This window comes from Mustela nivalis (genome assembly GCF_964662115.1).
Source record: "Mustela nivalis genome assembly, chromosome: 1".
In the NCBI taxonomy this organism is placed as follows: domain Eukaryota; kingdom Metazoa; phylum Chordata; class Mammalia; order Carnivora; family Mustelidae; genus Mustela; species Mustela nivalis.
Window position 1 is genome coordinate 198,324,161 of NC_139020.1, and position 26,409 is coordinate 198,350,569.

The 26,409-nt window shown below is 47.1% G+C and overlaps 1 protein-coding gene across 5 annotated transcripts; it reads left to right on the forward strand.

Annotated features, from left to right (window-relative positions):
* Positions 1 to 12: 12 nt before the first annotated feature.
* On the forward strand, positions 13 to 25,957 carry CDC25A (cell division cycle 25A). Of its 5 annotated transcripts, none has more exons than XM_082704347.1 (15): positions 13 to 322; positions 1,315 to 1,388; positions 2,933 to 2,975; positions 3,488 to 3,524; positions 4,206 to 4,307; positions 6,510 to 6,629; positions 8,740 to 8,874; positions 9,624 to 9,698; positions 14,368 to 14,541; positions 18,720 to 18,818; positions 20,342 to 20,404; positions 20,500 to 20,598; positions 21,654 to 21,784; positions 23,667 to 23,778; positions 23,989 to 25,957. In XM_082704347.1, exons 1-15 carry the CDS (start codon positions 153 to 155, stop codon positions 24,127 to 24,129), a joined length of 1,575 nt encoding a protein of 524 aa, XP_082560473.1. In that variant the 5' UTR covers positions 13 to 152; the 3' UTR covers positions 24,130 to 25,957. The 5 variants fall into 5 exon arrangements, with proteins under 5 accessions (XP_082560473.1, XP_082560474.1, XP_082560475.1 ...); XM_082704348.1 differs by having other exon boundaries at positions 4,209 to 4,307; XM_082704349.1 differs by lacking the exon at positions 6,510 to 6,629.
* The last annotated feature ends 452 nt before the right edge of the window (positions 25,958 to 26,409 follow it).

Below are 26,409 nucleotides of genomic sequence, written 5' to 3' on the forward strand. Positions count from 1 at the left end.
CGCGGGGTTGTGTTTGTGTTTGACCCGCGGGCGCCCGCGGCGGGGCGCGCGGCCGAGGCCGGTGCCGGCGGGGCGGGGCCGGGCGGGCGGACAGAGGCGGAGGCAGAGGCGGAGGAAGAGAGAGCGGGAGCCCTGGGAGGCCGGGCGCCGCCATGGAACTGGGCCCGGAGCCCCCGCACCGCCGCCGCCTGCTCTTCGCCTGCAGCACCCCTCCCGCGCCGCAGCCCGTCGTGAAAGCGCTGTTCGGCGCGCCAGCCTCTGGGGGTCTGTCGCCTGTCACCAACCTGACGGTCACCATGGACCAGCTGCAGGGGCTGGGCAGGTGAGGAGGGTCTGGCGAGCGGAGCCGCAGGCCGCTGGACTTCCAGCCGGCTCTCGGGGTGGGGGTGGGGGTCCGGCTGGGAAACGGGCCGAGAGCGGGACGAGACCTGTCCGTCGCCCGGCTGAGCTGGGGCCCGCCATGTGCACCCTCCCCCCACAGGCGGAACGTGGGGCGGGAGAGGCCGTTCGGACCCTCCAGGGCTGCCCTCAGCCCCGAGCCGGGCCCGGTAGGGGGTGGGGTCGGCCTGGGTTCCCCACCTTGGCCTCCCCTTTTAGACTGCTTTGTACTTTTTTTCTGTCCCAATCCCAGGAAGCTCTTTGTAATCTACCCCCACGAGGGCAAAGCGGACCCTTCCAGGCGCTCACTTCCATCCTTTGCTGAACCATCTCGAAGGATCTTAGCTTTGTTCCTTCTCTACAGAGAGACATGGCATTTTCTTTCCTGGCGTATGTGCAAAATCATCACAGTTCCTCACCCCGTGCACATTCGTGATGTCCACCCCGCTTTCTTATGGCCAGGCCTTTTTATTCAGCTTTCCATCCAAAAACGCTCCCTGGGCTTTTCCTTATGGCAAAATACGCATCCCACGGTGTTTGTGGTGGAGCTGCTCTCCTTCGGTTTTGGACGTCCCATTGTCTCTGTAAGCACAGGTCTTGGTACGTTTTCCAGCCTCTGAAAAGCAGGAACTTGTCTGATTCACCTTTCATCCTAGCAGGTACCTAGAACACATGCTCTCACTTCAGGAAATACTCCAGCATGGTGGTCCTCTTGTCTACAGTTTTGCCCAGGCCATGCCTACCCACTCCCTGCTCATCTTTTATATTCAAGTGCTAACTGGGTGTTTTGGGTAGCAAAATGGGGCTGTGGTGTGGCCTTAGAAGGAGGTGGTTGAGAGCAGTCTGGATACTTGCTAACCTCATGGCCTGTCTCCTGTATATAACCTTGTCATTATGTTTTAGAAATTTATAGAAAATTCTTTCTCTTGCTTTCAGTGAATATGAACAGCCACTGGAGGTGAGAAACAGCAGTCTGCAGAGAATGGGCTCCTCCGAGTCAACCGATTCAGGTATTCCTTTAGTCTTCCAACATTTATTATGTATTTGCTACATGGGGATCAAGACTTGGAGTTTCTTGTAACGTGCACTTCACCGAGGAATGGAGAGTGGTGCCTAGTTGTGATAGTAAACAAGAGTCCTGGGATTCCGTGACAAACACTGGTAAAACAGGACAAAGAAGGCCGTGTGGTAGTTTATGGAGGAAACAAGTGTCCAGGGTATGCATGGAGAGGTGGTGTGTGCTTGATCTTGAGGTTGAGTAGCTGGGTAAAATGAACCATAACACCAAGACCAGAAAAGCATATCAGTTGAAATGCAGAGTCAAATGATTGTTTCAGCGAGCCTGCTATGGAGGAAACGGGCCAGTGCGTTTTATTCTAATTCATAAATTCATGATTGTATTTACACCGATGCTTTAGGTTAGGGAACTGCAAGAGCAAAGATCTTAAAATGTAGCCTTCTTAAGAATGAGAGATAGCTGGGGTGCCTGGATGGCTCAGTGGGTTAAAGCCTCTGCCTTCGGCTCGGGTCATGATCCCAGGGTCCTGGGTTCGAGCCCCGCATCGGGCTCTCTGCTCAGCGGGGAGCCTGCTTCCTCCTCTCTCTCTGCCTGCCTCTCTGCCTACTTGTGATCTCTCTGTCAAATAAATAAATTAAAAAAAAAAAAAAAAAGAATGAGGGATAGGATGCTTACTTGCAGCAGCGTGGCAAATGAGAATACCAGAGCTAGCACTTGACTTCTGCAGTTATGTGGCTATCGTGAGGAAAGGTGTAGGCTAGAGCAGACGTTGGTGGGTCTGGGCCATCCTGAGAGCAGTGTCTCCTACACCTTGCTCTCTTTGATGAGATGAGCACCTTACTTGGTCTTATTTTGTTAAAGGCAGTGAAGACTTGGCTTGTGATAGGCCTGATAAATGTATTTTTCCAGGGGCGCCTGGGTGGCTCAGTGGGTTAAGCCGCTGCCTTCGGCTCAGGTCATGATCTCAGGGTCCTGGGATCGAGTCCCGCATCGGGCTCTCTGCTCAGCAGGGAGCCTGCTTCTCTCTCTCTCTCTGCCTGCCTCTCCATCTACTTGTGATCTCTGTCTGTCAAATAAATAAAATCTTTAAAAAAAAAAAAAATGTATTTATTTTTCCAAGCCCTCAGATTACACATACGCTCTGACAAGATAAAATATTTGAAGTCAAAACTCCTCCAGAAAGCTGGTACCTATTCTTTCCATTGTCAGAACTCAACAAAAAGTTACCTGGATAATCTCTGTCTGAATAACCAACTAGTTCTTAAAAGATTATGTTCAGTTCTCACATCCTATTTGTTTGATGGTGTTTGCAAGAAGGACAATGGGATTGGCAAATATACTATGGAAGTATTAAGACTTGTGCAGAGAGGAAGTTTTTGACAGTCAAATAGTGATGCCACTATAATTCCGGCAGAAGTCCAAGCCATGAGTCTTGACTGATGGCTTAAAGAAGCAGTACTAGTAGTATTTTTGCTTTATTTAATGACAAGATGGTGTTTCGTGTATTATTTCCTGAGGTTTTCTTATTTCCCACAGGCTTCTGTCTGGATTCTCCTGGGCCCTTGGACAGTAAAGAAAAGTATGTATTCACTGGTTTTAAAAGTTTATACTTAGGAAAGACTCCTCTTACTAATGTTTTATTGAAATTCTTTGTGCTCTGGATGAGAGACCTGGATTTAGCTGCCCCCAGTAAGACTTGTGGATCCTGCAAATAAGTCTGGTGCCTTTAGAGAATGAGTTGTTTGTGTCAGCAAATTTTAGGACTTCCCATCTTTTATTTCACTGTAATTTGTGGTGTTCTCTTCAAGTCTTGCCCAAACCTTTACTTCACCCTCTGGCATCAGAGACTTAAAGAGAAATGTGAGTTTTAAGAGAAGACCTAGGCTTGCTTTTTTTACCTAGAAGCTCAGTAATGTTGGGGGTGCTTGTGAGAACAGGACAGACAGCCTCAGAAGTCTGTTCTTCCATTTTGCTTAAAATGGGGATGTTTGACTGCCCCCTCCCCAGACTATAGACTAGACACTGTATCTGCTAATGTGAATACCTCTCTCTTGTTTTATTCTCATTGTTTGTCTTCTGATTTCTTTGCAGCCTTGAAAACCCCATGAGGAGAATAAGTTTCCTGCCTGTAAGTTCCCTTGTTTATTTCGAGCTAATTCATATTATCTGTCTCCTTAGTTATCAGCATGACCTTGATGGTAGAACTTAATTTAGACAGCAAAACCTGCTTTTCCTTAGTCTTGTAAGCACTCCAAACACCTAAACAACGTCACCTTTCAGTTCTTTTTTTTTTTTTTTCCTTAAGATTTTATTTATTTATTTGATAGAGATCACAAGTAGTCAGAGAAGCAGGCAGAGAGTGGGGGAGGAAGCAGGCTCCCTGATGAGCAGAGAGCCTGATGTGGGGCTTGATCCCAGGACCCTGAGACCATGACCTGAGCTGAAGGCAGAGGCTTTAACCCACTGAGCTACCCAGGAGCCTCTCACCTTTCAGTTCTAACAGTATCTAACCAGTTAGATGCAGGAAGTATTCTTTTTTTTTCGCAGATGATGTTTTGGGGTTTATTTGGCACCCTAAATCTCTGCTGAGAGGGCTATAGACCAACCTTGTGTAGTTAGGTGGGAAGCTGTGTAGCGGGATCTTCTATCTCATGTTGTGGCAAGGTGAAACCCTGGCCACATTTCTGGGTTAACCCCTGCAGTTTGTAAGAAGCTACCCCACCCCCTCCACTGCCATTTTTGTTTTTCTTTTGAACCTGAGTTTCATTGCATTGTCATGTACCCTAATGTCTTTTTTTCATTTTGACAGCAGAAGCTCTTGGGATGTAGCCCAGCTCTGAAGAGGAGCCATTCTGATTCTCTTGACCATGATGTCTTTCATCTGATGGACCAGGATGAGAACAAGGAAAATGTGAGTGTCACCAGTGTACTAACCTAGGATAGAGGTAAAGCCACAAGTGTCAGTGGCTTACATAGTATGGCTAGGCTCCTTTCTGGGAGACTAGACCTTTACCACCAAAGCCATGCATGGTCTTTGTAGTCAGAGACACCTGCGTTTGAATCTTGCTTATTAGCTGTGCGGCCCTGACCGCACTCTCTCTCTCTTTTTTTTTTAAGATTTTATTTATTTATTTGACAGAGAGAGGGGACGCAAGCAGGGGGAGTGGGAGAGGGAGAAGCAGAAGCAGGCTTCCTGCTGAGCAGGGAGCCCGATGTCAGGCATGGGGCTCGATCCCAGGACCTTGGGATCATGACCTGAGCTGAAGACAGATGCTTAACCAACTGAGCCACCCAGGCACCCTCCCCCACCTTTTAGAAAAGATTTTATCTATTTATTTGACAGCACAAGCACGGGGAGCAGGAGGGAGAGGGAGCAGCAGGTTCCCGCAAAGAGCCTAACACAGGGCTTGATCCCAGGACCCTGGGATCATGACCCAACCCAAAGGCAGATGCTTAACTGACTGAGCCATCCAGGCACCCCCCCCTTACTTCTTTTTAGGCCTCTTCATTTCTTTGTAAGATAGGAGTAGCAAAACTTGTAGGACATTATGGAATTAAGTAAGATAAAATATATAAAATATTTAAAATGGTTCCCAGCTGGGAGGATTTGCTGAAATGGTAGCTCTTAGGAGTAATTACACCATGAATACTTTTTTCCAGAAGGGTCTGCCCAGGCCCTGCCTCTTTGTGCTCACCTGGGATGAGTTGTAAGCTTAGGAAAAGGCTTCTTGGCAGTATTGCAAGAACAGGGCCAACAAGTCTCTGGGAATTACAGAGTAACTAAACTGGCAGCTTAGAGGGTGAGCTTGTGGTGCACCATCCAAAAGGCCAAGAACACCCCGGCCTGGCTTTTCTCACACCTGCCAGGTGCCTTGCACAGAGTAAGCACCCAAAACAGTTCAGTGACTTGGCTGAACTTTCATCAGCTTTCATCCTCACTATATCCCCATGTCGATTTCCTCCTCTTCCATTACCCGCTAAAATGCCACAGTAAGTGATTCTTATCATCTTCCAGACTTTATGTAAAACCTTCTGCCTCCGTAAATTCTCCCAGTAATTCCCTTAGCCACTTGGGAGTGGTTTGGAGGGAGAATACAGAAGTGAGTGAGTTCCTGCCTCAAGTGCTTGGAGCACTGCCTTGGCCTGTGTATGTGTATATATAGAGAGGGAGATATATATATATATATATATAGCCTTCTACTGGACGCAAGAAAGGTGTACTGATGCCTGATTTTCCCCTGAACTTGTCTTTTCCCAGGGTTGCCTGCTTGGAACTTTGTTCTGAAGGGAAACAGTATAGATGGTAGTTAAAGAGCTCTTGTGAGCTTAGGCACATCACTTAACCTGTAAGGCCTTGCTTTCCTCATCTGTAAAATGGGGGTGATCGGTGATGGTTCTCTGAGTTAATGCACAGAAAGTTCTGAGTGCTGTGTTGGCATATAAATACTCTGTGATACTAGCTGTTACTGCTCTGAGCGCTCACCACAAGTGAAGTGGCTCTTTTAAGTGGGGGTTTATAAGTGCTTTCAGACTTGAAGTAGATGGAATCATACAGAATGTATTCTGTCACTTCTGGCTTTCACTCAACATACGTGAATCATTCGTATTCTTGAGTAAAACAGTAGTTTTCTTAATTTTCCATTGCTTTGAGTATGGAGTACAAAAACTGTTAAGTGGAAAATAATTAACTCCTCTTGGTAGGAAGAAGGTGGGAAATAGAAAATCCTCAAACAAATCTAGAGTGAGAAGTTTTGGCTCCCATTCACAGGCAATTATACTGAAACACTTTGCTTTAGCTTAGAAGTTGTCGATTTGATGTAGCTTATTAACTCAGTGTTTTGTATACATGGCTGGTATTTATGTTTTTGTCAGGAAATAGTCTTTGTGGTGAGATAAAAATGCTGCCTTAGAAGTTAGCTGTTGACAGAGTCTGTGAAATTCTTGGTGACACAGATCCAGTGTTGAAGTTAAGCTCAGAAACAGGTAAACCCTTAGTTTGGAGACAGTTACAAAGGCGAGCGGTGCCTGCTCCCCTGATCGTCTCACCCAAGCAACAGCCAAGGCCCTGGTTTTCATGGACAGTGGAAGATGTCTTGACTCTACTGTCTTGCAGGAAGCCTTTGAGTTTAAGAAGCCAATAAGACCGGCATCTCGTGGCTGCCTGCATTCTCATGGACTTGAGGAGAGTAAAGATCTCTTCACACAGAGGCAGAACTCTGCCCCAGCTCGGATGGTATGTGCCCGGCCTTCACAGGGGAGTTCCTGATGGGAACAGAATTAAAGCATCCTCTTTAACCTGGAGTCAGAGACACTACAGTAGCTCTTGTTGTCTTTACCTTGACTTGGTCATTTGAAACTAGACTCACATTTTTTGGTGTTTTTGCTGTGTCTGGAGAGCAGACAGGCAGAAGCAGAGTGAGAAATGGTATGTTTGGAATATTGAACTTGGCAAGAAATATTTGACCTTGTCAATTCTGGGAGAATGGGGCATTCTGGGTCATTCTTCTAAATGTGTGTACGGTGGGATTATAGGTCTTAAAACTTGCTCTTTCATAGTGCTTCCTGAGAGCTAAGAGATACTCCCAGAGTGGTTTTGTTCAGAGATAGCACTTGGCTTCTTCCAAAGGTGGTTTATTGAGAACTATTAGGGATTCTGGTAAACCCACTCCCTATGGGCTACTTGACAGTATTGGGGGCCACCTACGCCAGGGTTATTTCTTTGCAAGACTGAGGTGTCACTGCTTCCAAAGTTGCTGCTGCAATCTGACAGCTGAAGCTAGAGAGGGCCAACGAAATGACCGCATTTGGTTTCCGGGTTTTCCTGGGAACTTGGCATGTGAAAATACAGCTTTCCAGTCTGGCTTGTGCTGTCAGGTCCAGGTCCAGTATTGTTACTCTGTCTAGCATATGCACAAAGCACTTCTATATATATGTTCTGGTCTTTAAATCTTCATAAGCCTGTGAAGTAGCTGGAGTTAACCCCTTTTACGGATTGGGAAAAGTCTGGTCAGGGAGGTCAGGGAGGTTGGGTGATTTGCCAAAGGACACATAAATAGAAGACCAGGATTTAACAAAATCTACTGATTCCCAACTACACAGTAATTCTTTTAAGTACTGCGTGTCCAAAACTAAATCTCTTTAGTGTGCCCTTGAAGACTACTACATCGGGGTTTATTGTGGTCACCTGGTCACCCCTAATTATAGGTGACATGTCCATCATTTGCTGTATCACGTGTGCACTAGGGATCCCAGAACTTAGGTCACAAATACTGGTATTGTAAATTTTTTTTTTTAAAGATTTATTTATTTATTTATTTGACAGAGAGAAATCATAAGTAGTCGGAGAGGCAGGCAGAGAGAGAGAGAGGGAAGCAGGCTCCCTGCTTGAGCAGAGAGCCCGATGCGGGACTCGATCCCAGGACCCCAACATCATGACCCAAGCTGAAGGGAGACCCTTAACCGACTGAACCACCGAGGTGCCCCAGTAATGTTTATCTCTAGATGGTAGACTTACGAGCCATCTGTCTAAATTTCCTATATTAAATATATAGTAGTTTTAAGATGGGGGCTACCCCCCAGAGAACAACATAGGGTCACCTGGTAAAATACCTCATTTTTACTCCAGGAATAGTTCTCTCCTAGGAGAGAATGTAGTGGGGAGAGAAGCTTGGGCTTTGGAGTCAAATGGGTGAGCCATGTGATCTTGGTAACCTCTCTTAAGCATTGATTTCCTGATTTGTTAAATAAGTAGAGGAGGAGTAACTCCCCTCAGTGTGTTGTGAGGTTTCAATGGAACTGAACACTTAAGATGATATCATAGTGCCCAGTACACAGTAATTCCTCAGTTAAAAACAGTACTTGTCATTCAAATTCCAAGTCTAACGGACTAGGATAGACTTTGTAGAACCAGGCCACCCTTTCCTCTCCCTGCAACCCCATCAGAGCTAGGGTCACATAGGCATTCTCTAGGCAGTTCTGTGGGCAGAGAATGTATCTGTCACCTTCCTCCTTGCAGCCGGTTATCCTGTTGTATCACAACCCACTTCACGGATTACAGTCCTCTGATAAAGCAAGCCTTGCCCTTTGCTAGAGGCTCTCCCCAACTCCACTGTAAGGTTAATTGTTTCTGGGAAGAGGTTTTTTTGAAGACTTCCAGGCCTGATGCTGCTCAGGACTGTAGATATCAAATCCTTTGTCATCTTGGGCTGCATTTTCTTTTAACTAGTAGCTACTACAATTTTACTTCTAATAAATACAGTATGTTTTCCTCATAAAATCTAGTGACCCATCCAAGGGAATCCAATGTGATCAGTCATTTACAAGATGTGAATTCTGTCTTCCAGCTTTCCTCCAACGAAAGAGATGGCAGCGAGCCCGGGAATTTCGTCCCTCTTTTTATGCCCCAGTCCCCTGTGACAGCCACTTTGTCTGATGAGGATGATGGCTTCATGGACCTTCTTGACGGAGAGAATCTGAAGGTGTGTGTGTGTGTGCGCGCACGTGTGTTCCTACCCATTCCACTGAGTACGCTGGGGAAGTCGTGAGAAAGAACTGCAGTTCTCCAGGGCTTTGGGTGGCTGATATTTTGTTCTTTATAGAGACTCTGCTCCTAGTCTAGTTAAATCTGAGGTGGAAGTGGGACAGTTCAAAAGAAGACACCGGGAGGATCCTTCTTACCCTGAAGGAGCTGACAGTCTTTTTTGTACAAGAAACTGGGAACAAGAAGGTGTAGGACAAGCTGGTGTAAAGCTGGAGAGCTAGAAACTACCTCCTCACAAATCCTTGGTTTTTTAGCTTGGGGTGGTTTTAGCTACATGTTCAGGTGTCCGAATTGCGAAATGTGATGCTCTTCTGACCTTAACATACTGGGCAATGGGAAAGAGGAGCGAACGTTGAGGCTTCCTCTCCAGGCCTATCTGATGCTTCTCAGGCAGAGTCACACCTAATGCCTTTAAACTGTTAGGCTCTGCTGGATCTTTTTTTTTTTTTAAAGATTTATTTATTTATTTATTTATCAGAGAGAGAGAAGGGGAGAAAGCAAGCACAGGCAGACAGAATGGCAGGCAGAGGCAGAGGGAGAAGCAGGCTCCCTGCTGAGCAAGGAGCCCGATGTGGGACTCGATCCCAGGATGCTGGGATCATGACCTGAGCCGAAGGCAGCTGCTTAACCAACTGAGCCACCCAGGCATCCCTCTGCTGGATCTTTATAATAGTTTTTCTCTTTTAGAATGATGAAGAAACCCCATCGTGCATGTCGAGTCTCTGGACAGCTCCCCTTGTCATGAGAAGAACGACAAACCTTGTAAGTTGTTCCTGAGTGTCTGGAGAGAGACTTGAGTAATTAGACCTCTGGGACATAGTGGACTAGACTAAATGGAAAACTAATCCTTCTGCCCACATCACCACAGGGATCAGAAATAGTTGCATTTGATTCTGTCTTTCGGTCTGTGGGCCTTTCCCTTGACTGGTCACTGATGTTCTCTGGTGTAAAGCACCCTGTTTCTTTGTTCTCTTTTGTTTCTTTGTTTCCTTATTGGTGTGTGAGGAAGTCTGGCTGGGATATATACACACTAGTTCTTATTTTATAATTTTTCGTTTATCCCAACCTTTTTTGGTCAAGTTAATGTCGTGTGTGTGTTAATGTCTCTTCTGTTCAACTCTGACCTCTCTTACTTTCTAGTTTAAGATTTCAGGAAAATGTCTGCTAAATTGAACCCCTCATAAGTGATCGTGGTGGAAGGCATATTTGTGTTCTCAGCTGTGGGTGCTGGGCCAGGTAGTCTAGGGATTGGCCCTGAATGAGGCTGAGTTCATAGGCCCAGGCCTTGGTTGGCCTCAAAACCCAGGATGTCCCCCAGGAGCTGAGGAGCACACCTACGTGCGGAGCTGGCTCTCCTCTTAGGTCTGTACTCCCTAAGTCTCTGGCTCTCCTCTTTCTTAGGTTTGCTTGATTGTTTTGTCCATGCTTTTCAACATTTGCACAAACACTGCCAAACGTTTGGAACAAACGTTTTCTGCTCAAAGATTCTGTTTTACTACAGGTATTTTCCACGTGGAGTTTCAGATTATTTTGGAGCTTAGAAGTGCTGAGAGTATTACTCGTAGATAACTGAAGTTTTATATCATTTTTATGTTTTTCCGTTTCTCCTGTATAGACTCACTCACAGCTCATATTTAGGACAGATACTTGTGTTTCTTTTGCCTAGGTCAAGTTAGACTTGCCTCGGACCCAGCCAGGCATTTGCTTACAACTGTTAGGGATAGAGGCACATCCTTGGATGGCTTCTTCATTGGTGTGGGGTCCGAAAGTGGCCCATGAAGCTCTGTGTCCCACCTCTGCAGAGCAGAACCCCCTCTGGCCCTCTGCTTTACCTGCTCAGAAAGGTGCTCTGAGTTTGAGAAGGGGCAGGTGGCTTGCTGTGGCAGTCTCCAACATTGGCTTCAGCAAGGAGTTTGAGGTGTCAGTGGGTGAACTCGGCCTGTGCTTTCACACTGAGACTTCCCTTCTAGCCGGTGTCCTTAGTAGGCCATTGTTAGAGCTTGTATAGCTTGTGTGTCATCATCTTGTCCCACATAGGGTTTGCCCCGCTGTCATCCTCAGCTACACCTTTGTTTGATTCAGCTCCCATTTTAAAACTTCACCCTTTCAACAGTAAGACGACAGCAAGGAATGAATTATTTTTGCACGTCTCTGTCACACAGTAGCCATGGAGTTCTGGAGCCCCCGTGGGGAAGCAGACAGTAGCTTACCCTGTATGTGTGGCCACGTGTAGCCCATCGAATGGGTGGGCCTTGTGGACTCTTCACGGGCAAGAACGTCCATGCCCCTAGGAAGAGCCATAAGCTGTGAGCCACCACCTGAGTGCTGTGAGTAAGTCAGGAGCCGATCCCACAGGGAGGGCACATTTGCTCAAGGTCTCAGGCTGTGTAGGAACTTGCTGGGGGACAGGATGTGTTAATTCATGAAAGAGAGTTCATCTGGGGAAAAGCACATGGCCCTGAGAAGGGGGGGAATGGGGACGTGTGGTGGGCAGGGGTGAGGTGGTGAATGGGTATCACTCGTCTGCCAGTCTAAGGGGGTTGGACGGATTTCCCCAGGGACGTCAAAATCTGAGAGTGACCCTTAACTGGAAGGGAGGAGGGGTCAGTTACAAACAGGTTACTTAGGCGCTGGTTGTGACTATTTGGCAAAGTGCTCCAGACTTTTTCTGATTTACAGGGAGAGGAGGGAATAGTTGAAGGAATCCTAAATTAGGAACAAGTGGTATTTAGGGGTAAATAGTGGTAAAGGGGAAGTCTTGACAATGGCACCAAAGTTGTCAGTGGGAGAGACATTCTTAAAAAAAATCCTCAGTTTTGTTGGGTGTTTTTGTGTTTAAGTACCTTGTGCATAGAGCTTGATGTCTGCCATCTTCTCCGTAGCATTTGGGATGGTAGCACTGTGCCCTCAATTATGTCAGCTTAGGTGAGTACAACCAAAGGTCAAGTGGAACAACAGGACCTAGGGATCTGGGTTTAGACCCACAAATGGAGACCTTGAGAGATCATTTCATCTGTCGGCATGTTTCCCAGCTTGTAAAACAAGGAGTCTTGATAAGGGGAAGGGTCACATTTGTTGCCTGCTCTTAACATCCAGGTAGTCGGAAAAAGACTTTTCCAAGTATGAAGGCTTTAGTCTAAAGACGATTTGCCCCCCTTTTTTCCCAATCCTTTTCAAGTATTTTTTGAGCTTTCTTGTGTATTTATGTTCCATATCATCTAGCACAGCACTTGTTTGGCAACTTGTTTGGTAACTCACAGACTTTCTATCAGTATATTGCCTATAGACTTCTGTTTCCATCAGGGATACTTTCAAACAAAGCTAGAAGCGAGGCTATACCTGCACAGGGATACATTCTCAACTATTTTGCAAACGCTTGGTGAAAATTAGATACTGTCACAGCACAAAGTGAGAGCCCCATGCACTTAGGTATAATATAAATTGGTATCCTTACATTTTTAAACTAGCATTGCCCTTGAACTATCAATATGGGACAAATGAACTATACCCTTAAAATCACTTAAAAATTATAAGCATTGCTAGTGGGCTATCCCAGTACAAATGCTCTGACTAAATTTACTAGGTCCCTTTGAAAGATGTAAATTGTGTACAGAGTGAGGAAGCTTAGGAAATGTCTATCAGTTCTTTGTTGGTGGTGGTTTTTTTGTTTTGTTTTAAAGATTTGTTTGTTTATTTATTTATTTATTTATTTGACAGATCACAAGTAGGCAGAGAGAGGGGAGGAAGCAGGCTCCCTGCCAAGCAGAGAGTCTGATGCAGGGCTCAATCCCAGGACACTGGGATCATGACCTGTCCAAAGGCAGAGGCTTTAACCCACTGAGCCACCCAGGCGCCCCTTGTTATTCTTTTTTTTTTTTTTTTTTTTTTTTTTCCCCTTGTTATTCTTTAATTAGATTTTTAACCAATAGCATTCTGGGGCCCTTCACAGCGAGGACTTGCCTTGTAAGGACACTTACTGCAGACTTTCAGTTGCTGGGCTGTGTTGGAAATGTGGTTTGGGCCCTGGGGGTTGTTCACAGTTCCCCCTGAGACTGTTGAAGGCAGTGATCCTCTTCCCCCAAAATGCTTTCAGCAATTCTAGGTTAAAAAACAAACAAATAAAAAAGAACTCTGGTCTCGCTTTTCAGAAAACATTCCTTTAATATGGAATAGATTTTTTAGGAATAGTCTTGGTCTCAGAGAAAGTTGGTTTGGGAGTGGCACACTCTGCTAGGGATTAACTGGAACATTTCAAGGATGCATCACAATTATAGTATCAACTTGGAAAGGAGTGGTTTACTGGGGTATGAAAGTAGATTGTGCATGGAAGGGAAAGCCAAGCCAGGGCATACTGAGTCATGAACAGACACATGAGTTCAGACTGCCCCTACCACTGGTCAGAGTGGCTGCCCCAGGACTCTGGAAAATTCGTCTTAGAAAGACCAGGTCAAGAGGACTATTTTTTTTTTCCTTAATTAATATATATATTTTTTAGATTTAATTAATTTATTTATTTGACAGACAAAGAGCACAAGTAGGCAGAGCGGCAGACAGAGAGAGTGGGGAAGTAGACTCCCCACTGAGCAGAGAGCCCAGTGCGGAGCTCGATCCCAGGACCCTGAGATCATGACATGAGCCGAAGGCAGAGGCTCAAGCCACTGAGCCACCCAGGTGCCTCTCTAGAGGACTTCTGAACACAGTTTCAGATGTGCTCCTCTGCACATCCCTGTTCCTTACAAACGTACACCCTTAGCACTATCTTAACACCTCATTGGCCCTGTTTTCTAGCATGATCTAGCAACTTCATACCTTTTCTGGATTTAGGTGGGGTATTAAAACCAGTTGAGAGCAAGGTGCAGGTTAACAAACAGTGGGGAGGAAGCAAACCAAAAAAAATGTGTTCCTAGCTGGAAGGTAACAGTGATTTGATCTTTGGGACTTTGTGTAGACAGCTTTGGAGAGCTGATTGTCTTATGTCCGTATCCTGTCAGCTGTATACGTGTTCCTGTTCGTGTTCCTGTTCCGTAGGCATCAGGTACTCAGTGGCTACTATGTGCCCAGTCCTCCAGCAGTCACTGGGACTAGAGGAAGGGACCGTGTCTGTTTCCTCCCAGCAAGCTCATGACCCATCTTCTTTACCGTCCCAAATGAACAGGGGTTTTTGTTTGGTTTGGGTTTTAAGATTTATTTTTTTTAGGGAGAGCTCCAGGGAGGGAGAGGCAGAGGGGGAGATAATCCTGAAGCAGACTCCGTGCTCAGGAGTCTCTGTGCTCAGGGTCCATGCGGAGCCTGACTCTAGTCGATTCCAGGACCCTGAGACCATGACCTGAGCTGAAACCCAGAGTCGGCTGCCTAACCAACGGAGCCACCCAGCTGCCCCTCAAGTGAGCAGGTTTTAATGGAAGATGGGTCTCTTTTGTTTCCTCTCTAGGGCAATCGATGCAAGCTGTTTGACTCTTCATCCACGTGTAGCTCTGTCACCCGGTCCGTGTTAAAAAGACCAGATCGATCTCAAGAGGAGCACCTGCCCGCAAATACAAAGCGGAGAAAGAGCATGGCTGGGGCTGGTCCTGAGGAGGCAGCCAGTCCAGAGAAGCCCCAGGAGGTTGGTCTGGCAAGTGCCTCTTCGTTCAAGGAGCATGATACTGTATTTTTCAATTCTGAAATTTCCATTTAGTTCTTTTTCTTTGCCAAGACTTACTGTTTTCCATGTGTTTCAAGCATGTTCCCAGTTGGCTACTGAAGCATTTTTAGGATGGCTGCTTTAAAATCCTTGCCAGATAATTCCAGCATCCAAGTTGTGGTGGTGGGTTCGGTTGATTGTCTTTTCCTATTCAAATTGAGATCTTCCTGGTTCTTGCTATGGCAAGTGATCTTTCTATTGTATCCTGTGTATTTGGGTATTATAAGACTGGGGTCTATGTAAATGTTCTGTTTTAGGCCTGTGATAACTGCGGGGATGATAGGGGTGGAAGTTCAGGTTCCCCCAACACAGCCTCCCTTGACATACTGGATGGGGTTAAGCCTCATTATTATTGGGCAGAGTGGGGGTTCAGGGTCCCCACAGGGGCTCTGCTGATACCGTTCCAGTGGAATGGAGACTGGGCATTTCATTACAGTTGGGCAAGGGCTGAACAAGTTAGCTCCCTGCTTCTGACTGGGCCTGGTGTTGGGCCATCAGTTTTCCCTTGGCGTTGCCTACAGTGGTGGTATTGTCTTAGTTTTCTGCCTTGATAGGCGGCCCTTTTCTTAGTCCTTTGGCTAGGGAGAACAGACTTTCCTTATGGTTTCTTACTGCTTTGAGTTTGCTACATCACTGTCTTCTGGTCTACTTGGATCTACAAATTACCTGTTATTTTAAGTTTGTTTCACAACGGTGTAGTGTTTTTCAGTATTTTCTAAGTATTCTGGTTCCATTGTTTTCTTTTAATTCAGACCTGTCATGGCCTAATAAAAGTTTAATTGTTTTTAAAGATTTTATTTATTTATTTAACAGAGAGAGTGAGATCACAATAGGCAGAGAGGCAGGCTCCCCACTAAGCAGAGAGCCTGATGCGGGGCTCCATCCCAGGACCCTGAGATTGTGACCCAAGCCAAACGCAGATGCTTAACGCACTGAGCCATCCAGGTGCCTCTAAAATATAAAAGTTTACCTATGCTCCAAACAATATGTATCTTCTTTGGTGTCAAGTTCAGCATATCGAATTCTCTAACTTCTCATGGTTTGCTCATAGTTGGTTATGGTTTGTTTTCCTGTTACTTTGGAACTTTCTCTATTAATAATATATCATGAACTTTCTATAGGTTGAAACACCTATAGGTCTGGGATTGAGCCCCACATCAGGCTCTCTGCTCAGCAGGGATTTTGCTCCTCCCTCTCCTGCCTCTCCCCCCAGCTTGTGCTCTCTCTCTTTACCCTCAAATAAATATATAAAAATCTTTAAAAAAAAAAAAAATCAGCTAGATGACAGCCATTAAAACTACCTAGGCCTGCTATCTCCTATTTTATAATTGGCTTTGGTTACCTAATACTTGATGAGCATCTTTCTTTCTCTTTTTTCTTATTTATTTATTTATTTAATTTGTTTATTTGACACAGAGAGAGAGCGAGAGAGGGAATACAAGCAGGGGGAGTGGGAGAGAAAGAAGCAGGCTTCCTGCCAATCAGGGAGCCTGATTCGGGGCTCCATCCTATGGCCCAGGGATGATGACCCAAGCCTAAGGCAGGTGCTTAACAATGGAGCCACCCAGGCGCCCTGCATTTTACTTTTTTTTATTAAAAGTGGAATTCTAGGGTGCCTGGGTGGCTCAGTGGGTTGAGCTGCTGCCTTTGGCTCGGGTCATGATCTCAGGGTCCTGGGATCGAGTTCCGCATCAAGCTCTCTGCTCAGCAGGGAGCCTGCTTCCTCCTCTCTCTCTCTGCCTGCCTCTCTGCCTACTTGTGATCTCTCTCTGTCAAATAAATAAATAAAATCTTTAAAAAAAAAAAATGGATTTCTAGGGGTACCTCGGTGGCTCAGTTGGTTAAGTGCCTGACTCTTAATTTCAGCCCAGGTCGTGATCTCAGGGTCGTGAGGTGGAGCCCCCATGTTGGGCTCTACAGTGTACATGGTGCCTGCTTAAGAGTCTCTCTCCCTCTCCCTCTGTACCCCCCCCTCAAAAAAAGAAACAGAATTCTAGACTAAAGGGCAGGAACATTTATGATACTTTGCATTTTATACATGCCAACAAATTGCCTTCCAGGAAGCTTCTAGTGTATGTGTCTATCAATACTCTTTGCTATACTTGGGATTTATCTTTTTATAATCTTAATATCATTTCTAAGTTTGTTTGTTTGTTTTTAATAGAGAAAGAGTAGGGGACAGACGAGAGGAAGAGATAATCTTAGGCAGGCTCCACACCCAGCAAGGAGCCTGCCGTGGGGTTGGGTCTCATGATCCTGAGATTTTGATCTGAGCTGAAATCAGGTCAGATGCTTAACCAACGAAGCCACCCAGATGCCCCGGTGTCATTTATAATTAATTGTGCCCTAAATGCGTTTCCAGTTTATTTGTTCCAATCTAGGTTGAAGTTAGGTCTGTGCCTTGCAGTTAGTCGCTAGGTCTCTTATTATTTGGGCCCCTGGGCTCCATCTTTTTGTTTCTTTCTTGAAATTTATTGGTTGAAGAACTCAGGCCAGTTGTCCTGTAGAAGTTCCCAGTCCTGTGGGATATTCTGACTTTGTCTTCTATCCTCTGGATCACCCGTACACCTAAACCCTGGGAAGGCTTAATCAGATTGCGGTTCCATTTGTTTCCTGGGTGATTCGTTTACTTCGATCAGGCGGCCCACCACTGGGCAGCCATTGATGATTATTGCCTAGGATTCTTTAACAAAGGTTTCAGAAACCAATCCTGCAGTTCCATCACTCGTCCTTTATTGGCAGAATGTTCCCACAAAGAGAAACTTCTGCGCATCAAACTCTTTGGTCACCCTTGGGAAAGACAGAATGAATGCTGGATCTCTTTGAAGTGAATGTTCCCCATAAACACCCAATCATGACGTAAGAAGGAGCCCCGGCAGCCACCCAGAGCCCCTCCTGTGCTTCCCCTCAGTAACATTGATCCGAGCTCTGCCAATGTGGCCAAGTTTTGCCCATGTTTGAACCTTGTATCCTTGGGGTCCTACTGTATGTATTCATTTAAGTCTGGATTCTCTTGTTCAGCATTATTATTGTGAGAATCATTTGTTGTATATCATATCCATGGTTGGGTCCTCCCTTACCCTGCCTTTTTTTTTATTGCTGTATAGTATTGACAAATTATATATCTTCCCACTCTGGCTTGCCGTTTCTCTTAATACTGTTCTTTTGATGAACAGAATTTCTTGATTTTTAAATGTATTTCAGTTCATCAGTCTTATCTCTGTTCAGTGGTTTTTGTGTCCTGCTTAAGAAATTCTTACCTCCCCATGACTAGCCCTTTTGACACAGCCTGACTAGTCTGGTAACTTCCTTGCTACTATCAGAAGGCATTCCAGGTTTATCTTGTACATTTCTTGTCCCAACCTGGAGTCAACTGCTTCTTCAAAAAGCCCTGCTTTCTTTTCTTTTTAAGATTTTATTTTTAAGTAATCTCTACACTCTACATGGGCCTTGAACTTACAACCCTGAGATCAAGAGTCACACCTCCACTGACTGACCAGCCAGGCACCCTCAAACCCTGGTTTCTTTTAGTGGGAAAGAGTATTTAGAGACCGCAATATCCTTTAGGAATGCTCATTGTACCTCTAGAGCTTCTCAGTTGTAGAGAACTAAAAAATATTTATTTAGACTTGGCCTTAATTTTAATTTCCCTTTTTTAAAAAGGCAGGGAGGAGCACCTGGGTGGCTCAGTTAAGTGGCTGCCTTCCACCCAGATCATGATCCCAGGATTCTGGGATTAAGGCCCACATTGGGCTCTGCTCGGTGGGAACCTGCTTCTCCCTCTCCCTCTGCCTGCTGCTTCTCCTTGTGCACACACACGCTCTCTCTCTCTCAAATAAATCTTCTAAAAATTTTTAAAAATTTAAAAAGGGAAGAAAAAATCTTAGTTTCAGGACATTGGAGTTAGACACTGAAATAATAGACCTAGTCAGTGACCCACATTATCTTTTTCAGTCTAGATTCAATCAAATAAGGAAAATATTTTATTTGCTAAATATAGACATTTATATGTCACTCTCCTGGTGACATATTCTAGGTGAATGTTTTCAAAAGTCCTATTCGGAACCCTGGCCTCATTTTCCACCTTTGATTTGTTACAGATTCTACATCAGTCTTTATCCTTGGTATCTTCCCCAAAGGGCACCATTGAGAACATTTTGGATAATGACCCAAGGGACCTTATAGGAGACTTCTCCAAGGTAATTCTAAACAGATGCAAGGAGCTCTGGCTATGTGATTTGGACTTAGGGGTGTTTCCTAGAACCCCCCTCAGCCTTTCTTCCTCCCTGGGGTGGCTCTTGCAATGCCCCCAAAAGGGCATTTGGGGACACTCTACATGGGGCTTGAACTTACAACCCTGAGATCAAGGGGACAGAGTTTGAAGTTTTTGAAGGTAAGGAAACAGTCTCATAATCTGATGTATCTTGCTCTCTCTGGCACTGTCAACCTTACCAGTACTGATCAGACAAAGTAGGAAGCCACCAACCAGCCACCTCGACTCCAACCCAAAGGCCAGGCTCCTTGGGAACTGTGTTTCTGATTATAAAAACAGTAATGCAGTAAAGTGCAAAGAAGCAAGAATAAACCCGTAGCCTCACTATATGACTGTGTATCAAAAGGTTATCTTAGAAAATCCTAAGGTTACAAATTTCTCTGTTGTGCAGAGAAGCATAGTCTTTGAGGGAGAAGGGCCTCAGGGAAGTGTGGAGGAAGATCTGAGGCCTGATACATACGGATTTACTGAGTGGAGGACTTGGCGGCTTTGGGTTGCCGTGAAATACAAGGGTGGGACAGAGAAGGTACGGCTGGTTCAGCCACAAGGATGTGAAGGCTACCAGATCAATTTCTTACTCATCAGTTAGCTAGCATTTGTTGAAGCACTCACTGTTACGTATTAAGCAAAGATTCCAGTATGAGACCCAGTCCCTTCCCTCAAAACACTTCTCATGTGGTAAGACTTGCTGTGCCGTGGACAGTGGACTGCAGAGTAGAAGGAAGTGAAGGTCAGGGCAGTGTAAGCAGACTGGGAGAAATGAAGACAGCTTGTCCCAGCTAGAAGACTGGGGAGGGAACGGGTCTGGGCCATGTTTCAGGTTTTGAAGGAATAGGGACCTGTAAGGGGATTAAAAATAGGAGACAATTCTGTCTGAAGGGAAGAGCAAGCAGATACTACTGGGTGTGTCCCCGTTGATGGAACCTTCCATTTGAATTGAAGCTGTTGGTTATATTTGCCATAATGACCTTACACATGGCGATGGGGACAGGTGAGCTCTTGATTCAGCGAATTGCCCTAATGAGTACTTGCCGATGTGCCTGTCTTTCCCCTCAAGGCCAGGCCAGGTCTCATTTTTCCCATCTCCAATGCCCAGCACCATGTTCCTGCCAATCTGGCTACTGAGATGAAGGTTCCTGACAAGGAGGAGGAAGGAAATTACCTGAGGTTTCTGTATTGACATCTGTCTGGTTTACTAGCTAGCTAACCTCAGATAGAGTGCCCAGCTTTACACATGAGAAGAAGGATAATAGCCTTTTAGGTATGAGCAACCATGCGATGTCAGGATGTTGACAAAGTGCCTAGACGAGTAACCTGCCTGTACTATTTAAGGTTTCTGTATAAAGCTGCCTCTTCCCAGGCAGGCTAGCAGTGTAAATGTTGCATTTATAGGCCTTTTGAGATTTACTAAGTATCTTTTCTTCCCCCCCCCCCCCCCCCCGCCCCCAGGGTTATCTCTTTCATACAGTTGCTGGGAAGCATCAGGATTTAAAATACATCTCTCCAGAAATTGTAAGTCGTCTTTTTGGATCCTGCCACCCATGGGGTATTTGCATCTAGCTGTTCCTGGTAGCTCCAGTTGATTCTCCTGGGTTTTCTGTCCACAGATGGCATCTGTTTTAAACGGCAAGTTTGCCAACCTCATTAAAGAGTTTGTCATCATCGACTGCCGGTACCCGTATGAGTATGAGGGAGGCCACATCAAGGTATGTTCCCGAGACTTGCTGGTGAGCCCTGCTGTTGTGGGAGGCATAGAAGGAGCCCTGACAGGATCTGTGATTTTATTTATCTATCTATTTATTTATTTATTTTTATGATTTTATTTATGCATTTGAGAGACAAGAGTGAGAGAGGGCAATAGACTCCCCGCTGAGCAGGGAGCCAGGTGCCCGCCTCAGTCCCAGGACCCTGGGATCATGACCTGAGCTGAAGGCAGACACTTAAGACTGAGCCACCCAGGCACCCCACGGATGTGGGATTTTTTTTTTTTTTTTTTTTTTTTTTTAGGTGGCAGGATGGTCAGGGTGTGTGGGTGGCTTAGTTGGTTAAGCGTCCTCCAACTCTTGATCCTAGGGTTGTGAGTTCAAGCCCTGAATAGGGCTCAACACTGGGCATGGAGCCTACTTAAAAAATAAATAAAAAGTAAAATAAAGCGGGGGGTGGGGTGTGACACCTGGCTGCTTATTAGCTCGCATGCTGGTTATGCGAATTTTTGAAAGAGGCCTCGATTCCTGAGGCACTGAAGAACGTTGCCTGGCCTGCACTGCTCACCGCACTGCCGCAGATGCTCGCTGTCCTAGGCCTCACACTGGCACCATCCAGGGTGTTTCTAGGTTGTACCCACTGATTGCTAAGCCAGGCCTGAGCATGCCAAGGCTCCTGACCAGAAGCCAGTCTCTGGGGACGTATTTCCGTCTATGACAGGCTTAGTGATGCCTCTAAGTCTGTAATGGAATTAAGCCGCAGGTGGAGGGCGGGTGTTGTGACACAGTTTCCCAGGAAGAAAGTGACTGTTTGTGCCAGCTTAATCTTTTAACCAATAAAATAGTGTATATTTTATTATACAGTAAAGGGGTACATTCAGTACGTGAGTGTTTGCCACGGTCTCAGTGGCTTTCGAAAGTCCTGAATCCATAAATACCAGTCATGTCCACTGTAGCCGTAACAGAATATGAGGTACCCAATTAAAGATGACTCTCCCAGAATCCTTATTGGCAAGTGTGATGCGTACGGATGCCAAAGGTCTCTGGTGCCTCCACAGGGTGCGGTGAACTTGCACATGGAGGAGGAGGTCGAGGACTTCTTACTCAAGAAGCCCATCGTACCTACTGACGGCAAGCGCGTCATTGTCGTGTTCCACTGCGAGTTCTCTTCTGAGCGAGGTCCTCGCATGTGAGTGTTGCGTGCAGTTGGGCTCTGGGGCGTGGGCCCGCGTAACTGGGGGGATGTGGCCGGGGATGGCTTGTGCTCGGGGCAGACGTCAGCACACTGAGCACCCTATCACACCTCCTGAGTCATTTCCATACCCTCGCCTGCATGCATGCAAATGTTGGCTTTGTGAAAGTTCAAATTCATGTGTAGCAATTGTTTTCCCAAATTCTTATCTATTAAACAGTCATTTGATTTGATGAACAGCTTCCTTGAGTGTGGCTTTTTATAGGTCTGACCTAGCAGTTTCTGTTGCCAAGGGCTTTGGGCCTTCTCCAGCCTGGCCCTGTCTCGGATGCTAGTGTGGTCTGTACTGGGAGAACAGGGGGACAGCTGGAGAGGGGGTGGGGGCAAAAGTCAGGCCACTGGGGACACCTGGGGGGTGAGTCCGTTAAAAGTCCCAACTCTTCATTTTGGCTCAAGTCATGGTCCCCAGCTTTGGGCTCTGTGCTCAGCAGGGAGTCTGCTTGTGATTCCCTCCCTCCCTCTGCCACCACCCCACCCCCAACACCACACACACACTCAAATCTCTTTTAAAAAAATTGTTTAAAAATTGTTTAATTTAAAATTAAATTTATTTAATTGAGAGAGAGAGCATGCGCAGGAGTGGGGAGGAGGTGGAGGGAAAAGCCAATTCCCCGCTGAGCAGGGAGCCCCACACAGAGCTTGATCCCAGGACCCTGAGATCATGACCTGAGTCGAAGGGAGATGCTTAACTGACTGAGCTGCCCAGATGCCCCCACGTAAAAAAAAAAAAAAAAAAATCTTCAAAGGAAAAAAAAAAGGGCCCTTTGCCTGCATATGCTTCAGCAGCGCTGCTGTTTCTGCCTCACTGGCCCACGTGCACCCATAGCAGGAACTTGTCTCCCCACCTCCTTCCCCAGGACAGGGACCTACCCTGAACTTGGCACAAAACTGGTCACAGGAAGAGGCAGGATTTCAGCAAGGACTCTGTTCCTTCACGAGTGGGATTACTCATTCACTCGACAGGTCCTGTTGCCTCTCGCCTGCTAGAAGGTGTTCTGGGCACTGCAGGGAACAGCAAAACGTAGGAGAGCAAAAACTCTTGACCTTCACGGAGCTTGCGTTTCTGGGTGGGCAGAAAAGACAAACAATAAAAAATAAGTCAGCTACTCAGTGTGTTAGAAGGTGCTTCGGAGACAAATAAGATGAGAACTGTTTGCCCCCAGCACGTTGGAGGAACGGCAAGGTGGCAGAAGTGGCCGAGTGGGGAGAGGGGGGGAGCGGCGGTGGTGGGGTACCACGTTGTGGGCCCCTGGGAGGACTTGGCTTTGGTACCCGGGATCGGGAGCTCAGGAGCCAAGGCCGGGTGAGGGTGTTAGTAAGATCTTCACAATTCAGTCCAGGCAGAGGGTGCAAGGAGGCGTCCTGAGGCAGGAGCCAGCTCAGCCTCTTTAAAAGCCACAGGAAGAAGGCAGCCGGCTTACACAGGAAGTAAGGGAGGGACCCCGGTCGTGGATGTGCCAAGAGCGGAGACTGCAGTGGGGAGCTGGCTCTGAGGCTGTCACTCCCATGTGGGCAGCTCCATGTCAGTCCCCTGGGGGCAGGGAGGACGCTGGGCAGGGGCCCGCTGGTAGGGCTGTTTAACTCGGAGGAAGGACCATTGGGGAGAGACTGTCTCCCTCCCACCACCTGGGAACTCTTCCTAGAGATCCCGTGTGGCCAGGAACGCACAGCTCAACACTGACTGTTTGCACAAATGACCGGGAGACTGGGAAGCTGTGTGAGGAGTGTTCGCACCGCACCGCCCCGCCGCGCTTGCTGCATTGTGTCATGTTCTCTGCGTTGCAACGGCTCACCTCGCTTTGGCCTGCTTTCTTTGTAGGTGCCGATACGTGAGAGAGAGAGATCGGCTTGGTAACGAGTATCCCAAACTCCACTACCCTGAGCTGTATGTCCTGAAGGGCGGGTACAAGGAGTTCTTCCTGAAATGCCAGGTAAGGGGGAGTCTCGGGAGGGCGTAGTGCCCCCTCACGCAGCTTGGACGGTCCGATCTGTCTGGTGGGCATGGCTGTGTCTCGTCTAGAGATCTGCCCTGCACAGAGACGGGCCCTGAAACGTGCTACCCAGTGGGCGCTGCTCCCAGCCTTGCACGTGGGGGGAGCTGTGAGGCGGGGGCCCCTCATCTCGTCCTCTCCCCTCTGCAGTCTCACTGTGAGCCCCCCAGCTACCGCCCCATGCACCACGAGGACTTCAAAGAAGACCTGAAGAAGTTCCGCACCAAGAGCCGGACCTGGGCAGGGGAGAAGAGCAAAAGGGAGATGTACAGCCGTCTGAAGAAGCTGTGAGGGTGGCCACGCCGGACTACAGCAGCCTGAGCTTCCCTCCGTGCCTCCCCCCTTCCCTCTTCGCTGCAGAGAAACGTGAGCGAAGGGGCCAGCCGTGTGCGCAGCGTGCGGAGAGAGGACCGGGGCTGGTTCGCCTTACCCCTGCTTCTGCGCTCCCAGGCTGGGAGCCTCTTCTGTCCCTGTAAGACGTTCTCCTTCTGCCTCGGGACTGGCTGCCAAGGCTGTCACTGGCCACAGCACCGTTCCGAGCACCGAGTCAGGAAGTTCTGACTTCTCACCCCCCCGACCACCCCCTGGTGTTGGACAGACCACCTGGGGCCTTACGGGGCACTGTCCTCTCGGAGGGGAGGCGTCGGAGAGTGAGAGAGAAGTCACGGAAGCAGAAATACTGCTGGTCAGATACCAAAGACAGCCTGGGAAGGGAACGGTCTCAGTGGGATAACCCGTATCTTTAATTTATTCAACTTCATCAATCACTTTAATATTTTTTTTTAAATCCTGGAGACTTTTATTTAACTGCTTCTTTAAGTCATAATACTGCCATTCTGGGTAGGGTTTTATCATCCCAGGGACTACCTCTGCTTTTAAAAAAAAAAAAAAGATGGGAGAGAAGAGGCAAACATGTGTCGAGGGACAGACCTAGGAGCTCTGTCACCCCCAGGAGGCACTGTGGTACTGGGGCTGCTGCTATTTAAAGCCAAGGACTGAGGTACCAGTAGGAGTGGGCACTGGACTCAGACTTGACTACAGGACATAAGCTAAACCTCCCAGACCTACCTCGAAGGCCACTGAGATCAATGTGTATGTGGGAGGGGGTGACCCTGCTCTTGCCCACCCCGGTTCCCTGTGATGCTGGCTGGTACAGGAGTCCCAGTCAGGAAAGCACTTCAGGTAGTTCCATTGGGCCACCCCCAGGTCATTGTCGGAGTGTGGTAGTGTAGGTGTCCTAGAGTGGGGGGGAGGGCAGCGTGGGGGTTCTCTGCGGGATAGGGGACAGGAGTGTATGCTCAGTGTCTAATGTTACTCTGATACTCTTGAATAGCTTTTGGTTTTCTAAAAATAGTCATCGTATGAGTCAGGGAGTATCAAATCAGTGTTGGCTGGGCCACCCAAGGGTGAAGAGAGGGACTGGAAGTCCTGGGCGTTAGGAGAGGGGCATGGGTGCATACAGATGACGATACCGAATGTGGTTCTCAGGAGGCAGCGTGGTGGATTTTGAAGGTAAAACTTTCTGAGTTTATCATGTTTGAATTTGAGGGACAGGGAGTGATGGATCGTCACTAGTTGCCCCCTCATCTAGCCCTGTGGAAATGGGGGTTTCAAAGGAACAGTCTCAAGTCAGCTGGGGCTGACTTGGCTGATTCTGGACAGGCCTGTTTGGTCCCTGCTCATGTCCCACCCCCCTACCCCCAGGCACCAGCCTCGTCGCCATCTTTGTTCCACTGGGGTGTAGCCAACTTTTTCTTAAACACAAGAGCCAGTCTCCCCTTTTACTTCCCTTCCTCCTCTGGAGGTAGGGAGGGAAGCCGTGGTACAGGAGATGGTTTGTTGCTGTTCTTATGGGTTTGAGTTGTATTTGGCTATAAAACAATCTTGTTAGAAAAAAGTCAGTGGGGGAGGAAGGGAACAGGAAGAAAGAGAAAGGCCTCTTCCCCCTCTCACCACACATTGAGACACTTCTCAGTTGGTCTCTAATCTTGTTGGTAGGGATTCTGTTGGTTGGATGCCTGGAAAGGGAGGTGGGATGGCCTTCGGACTGTACCAGCTTAGCTCGCGTGGGTGACCAACTGTTGCAGGCTCTGAAAATAAAAACAATCCTGAACCCATACTCTCTGCCTAGTTCTTGATGGATTTAAGAGAATTGTGTTTCCCTTTAAGGTTCTGGGACCCTACTTGACTAAAACCCTTGGTGTGGGGGTGGGCGCGGCTGTTTCCCCAAGAGGCCAAAGGGCTCCTATGTAGCATGGTCCCAGGGATGGCCGGAATAACCGCCAGTTACTACCCTGACACCAAAAACTTGGCATTCAGATTAATTTGCAAGATGAAATAGGGATATCAAAAGCTTACCCAAACTGGCCTCCTGGGTGGCTCAGTCAGTTAGGTGTCTGCCCTCATCTCAGGTCATGATCCTGGGGTCCTGGGATAGAGCCCCACATTGGGCTCCATGCTTGAAAGGAAGCCCTGCTTCTCCCTTGCCCACTCTCCCTGCTTGTGTTTGGTCTCTCGCTGTCTCTCTGTCAAAAAAAAATCAAACCTTAAAAAAAAAAAAAAACCGACAAC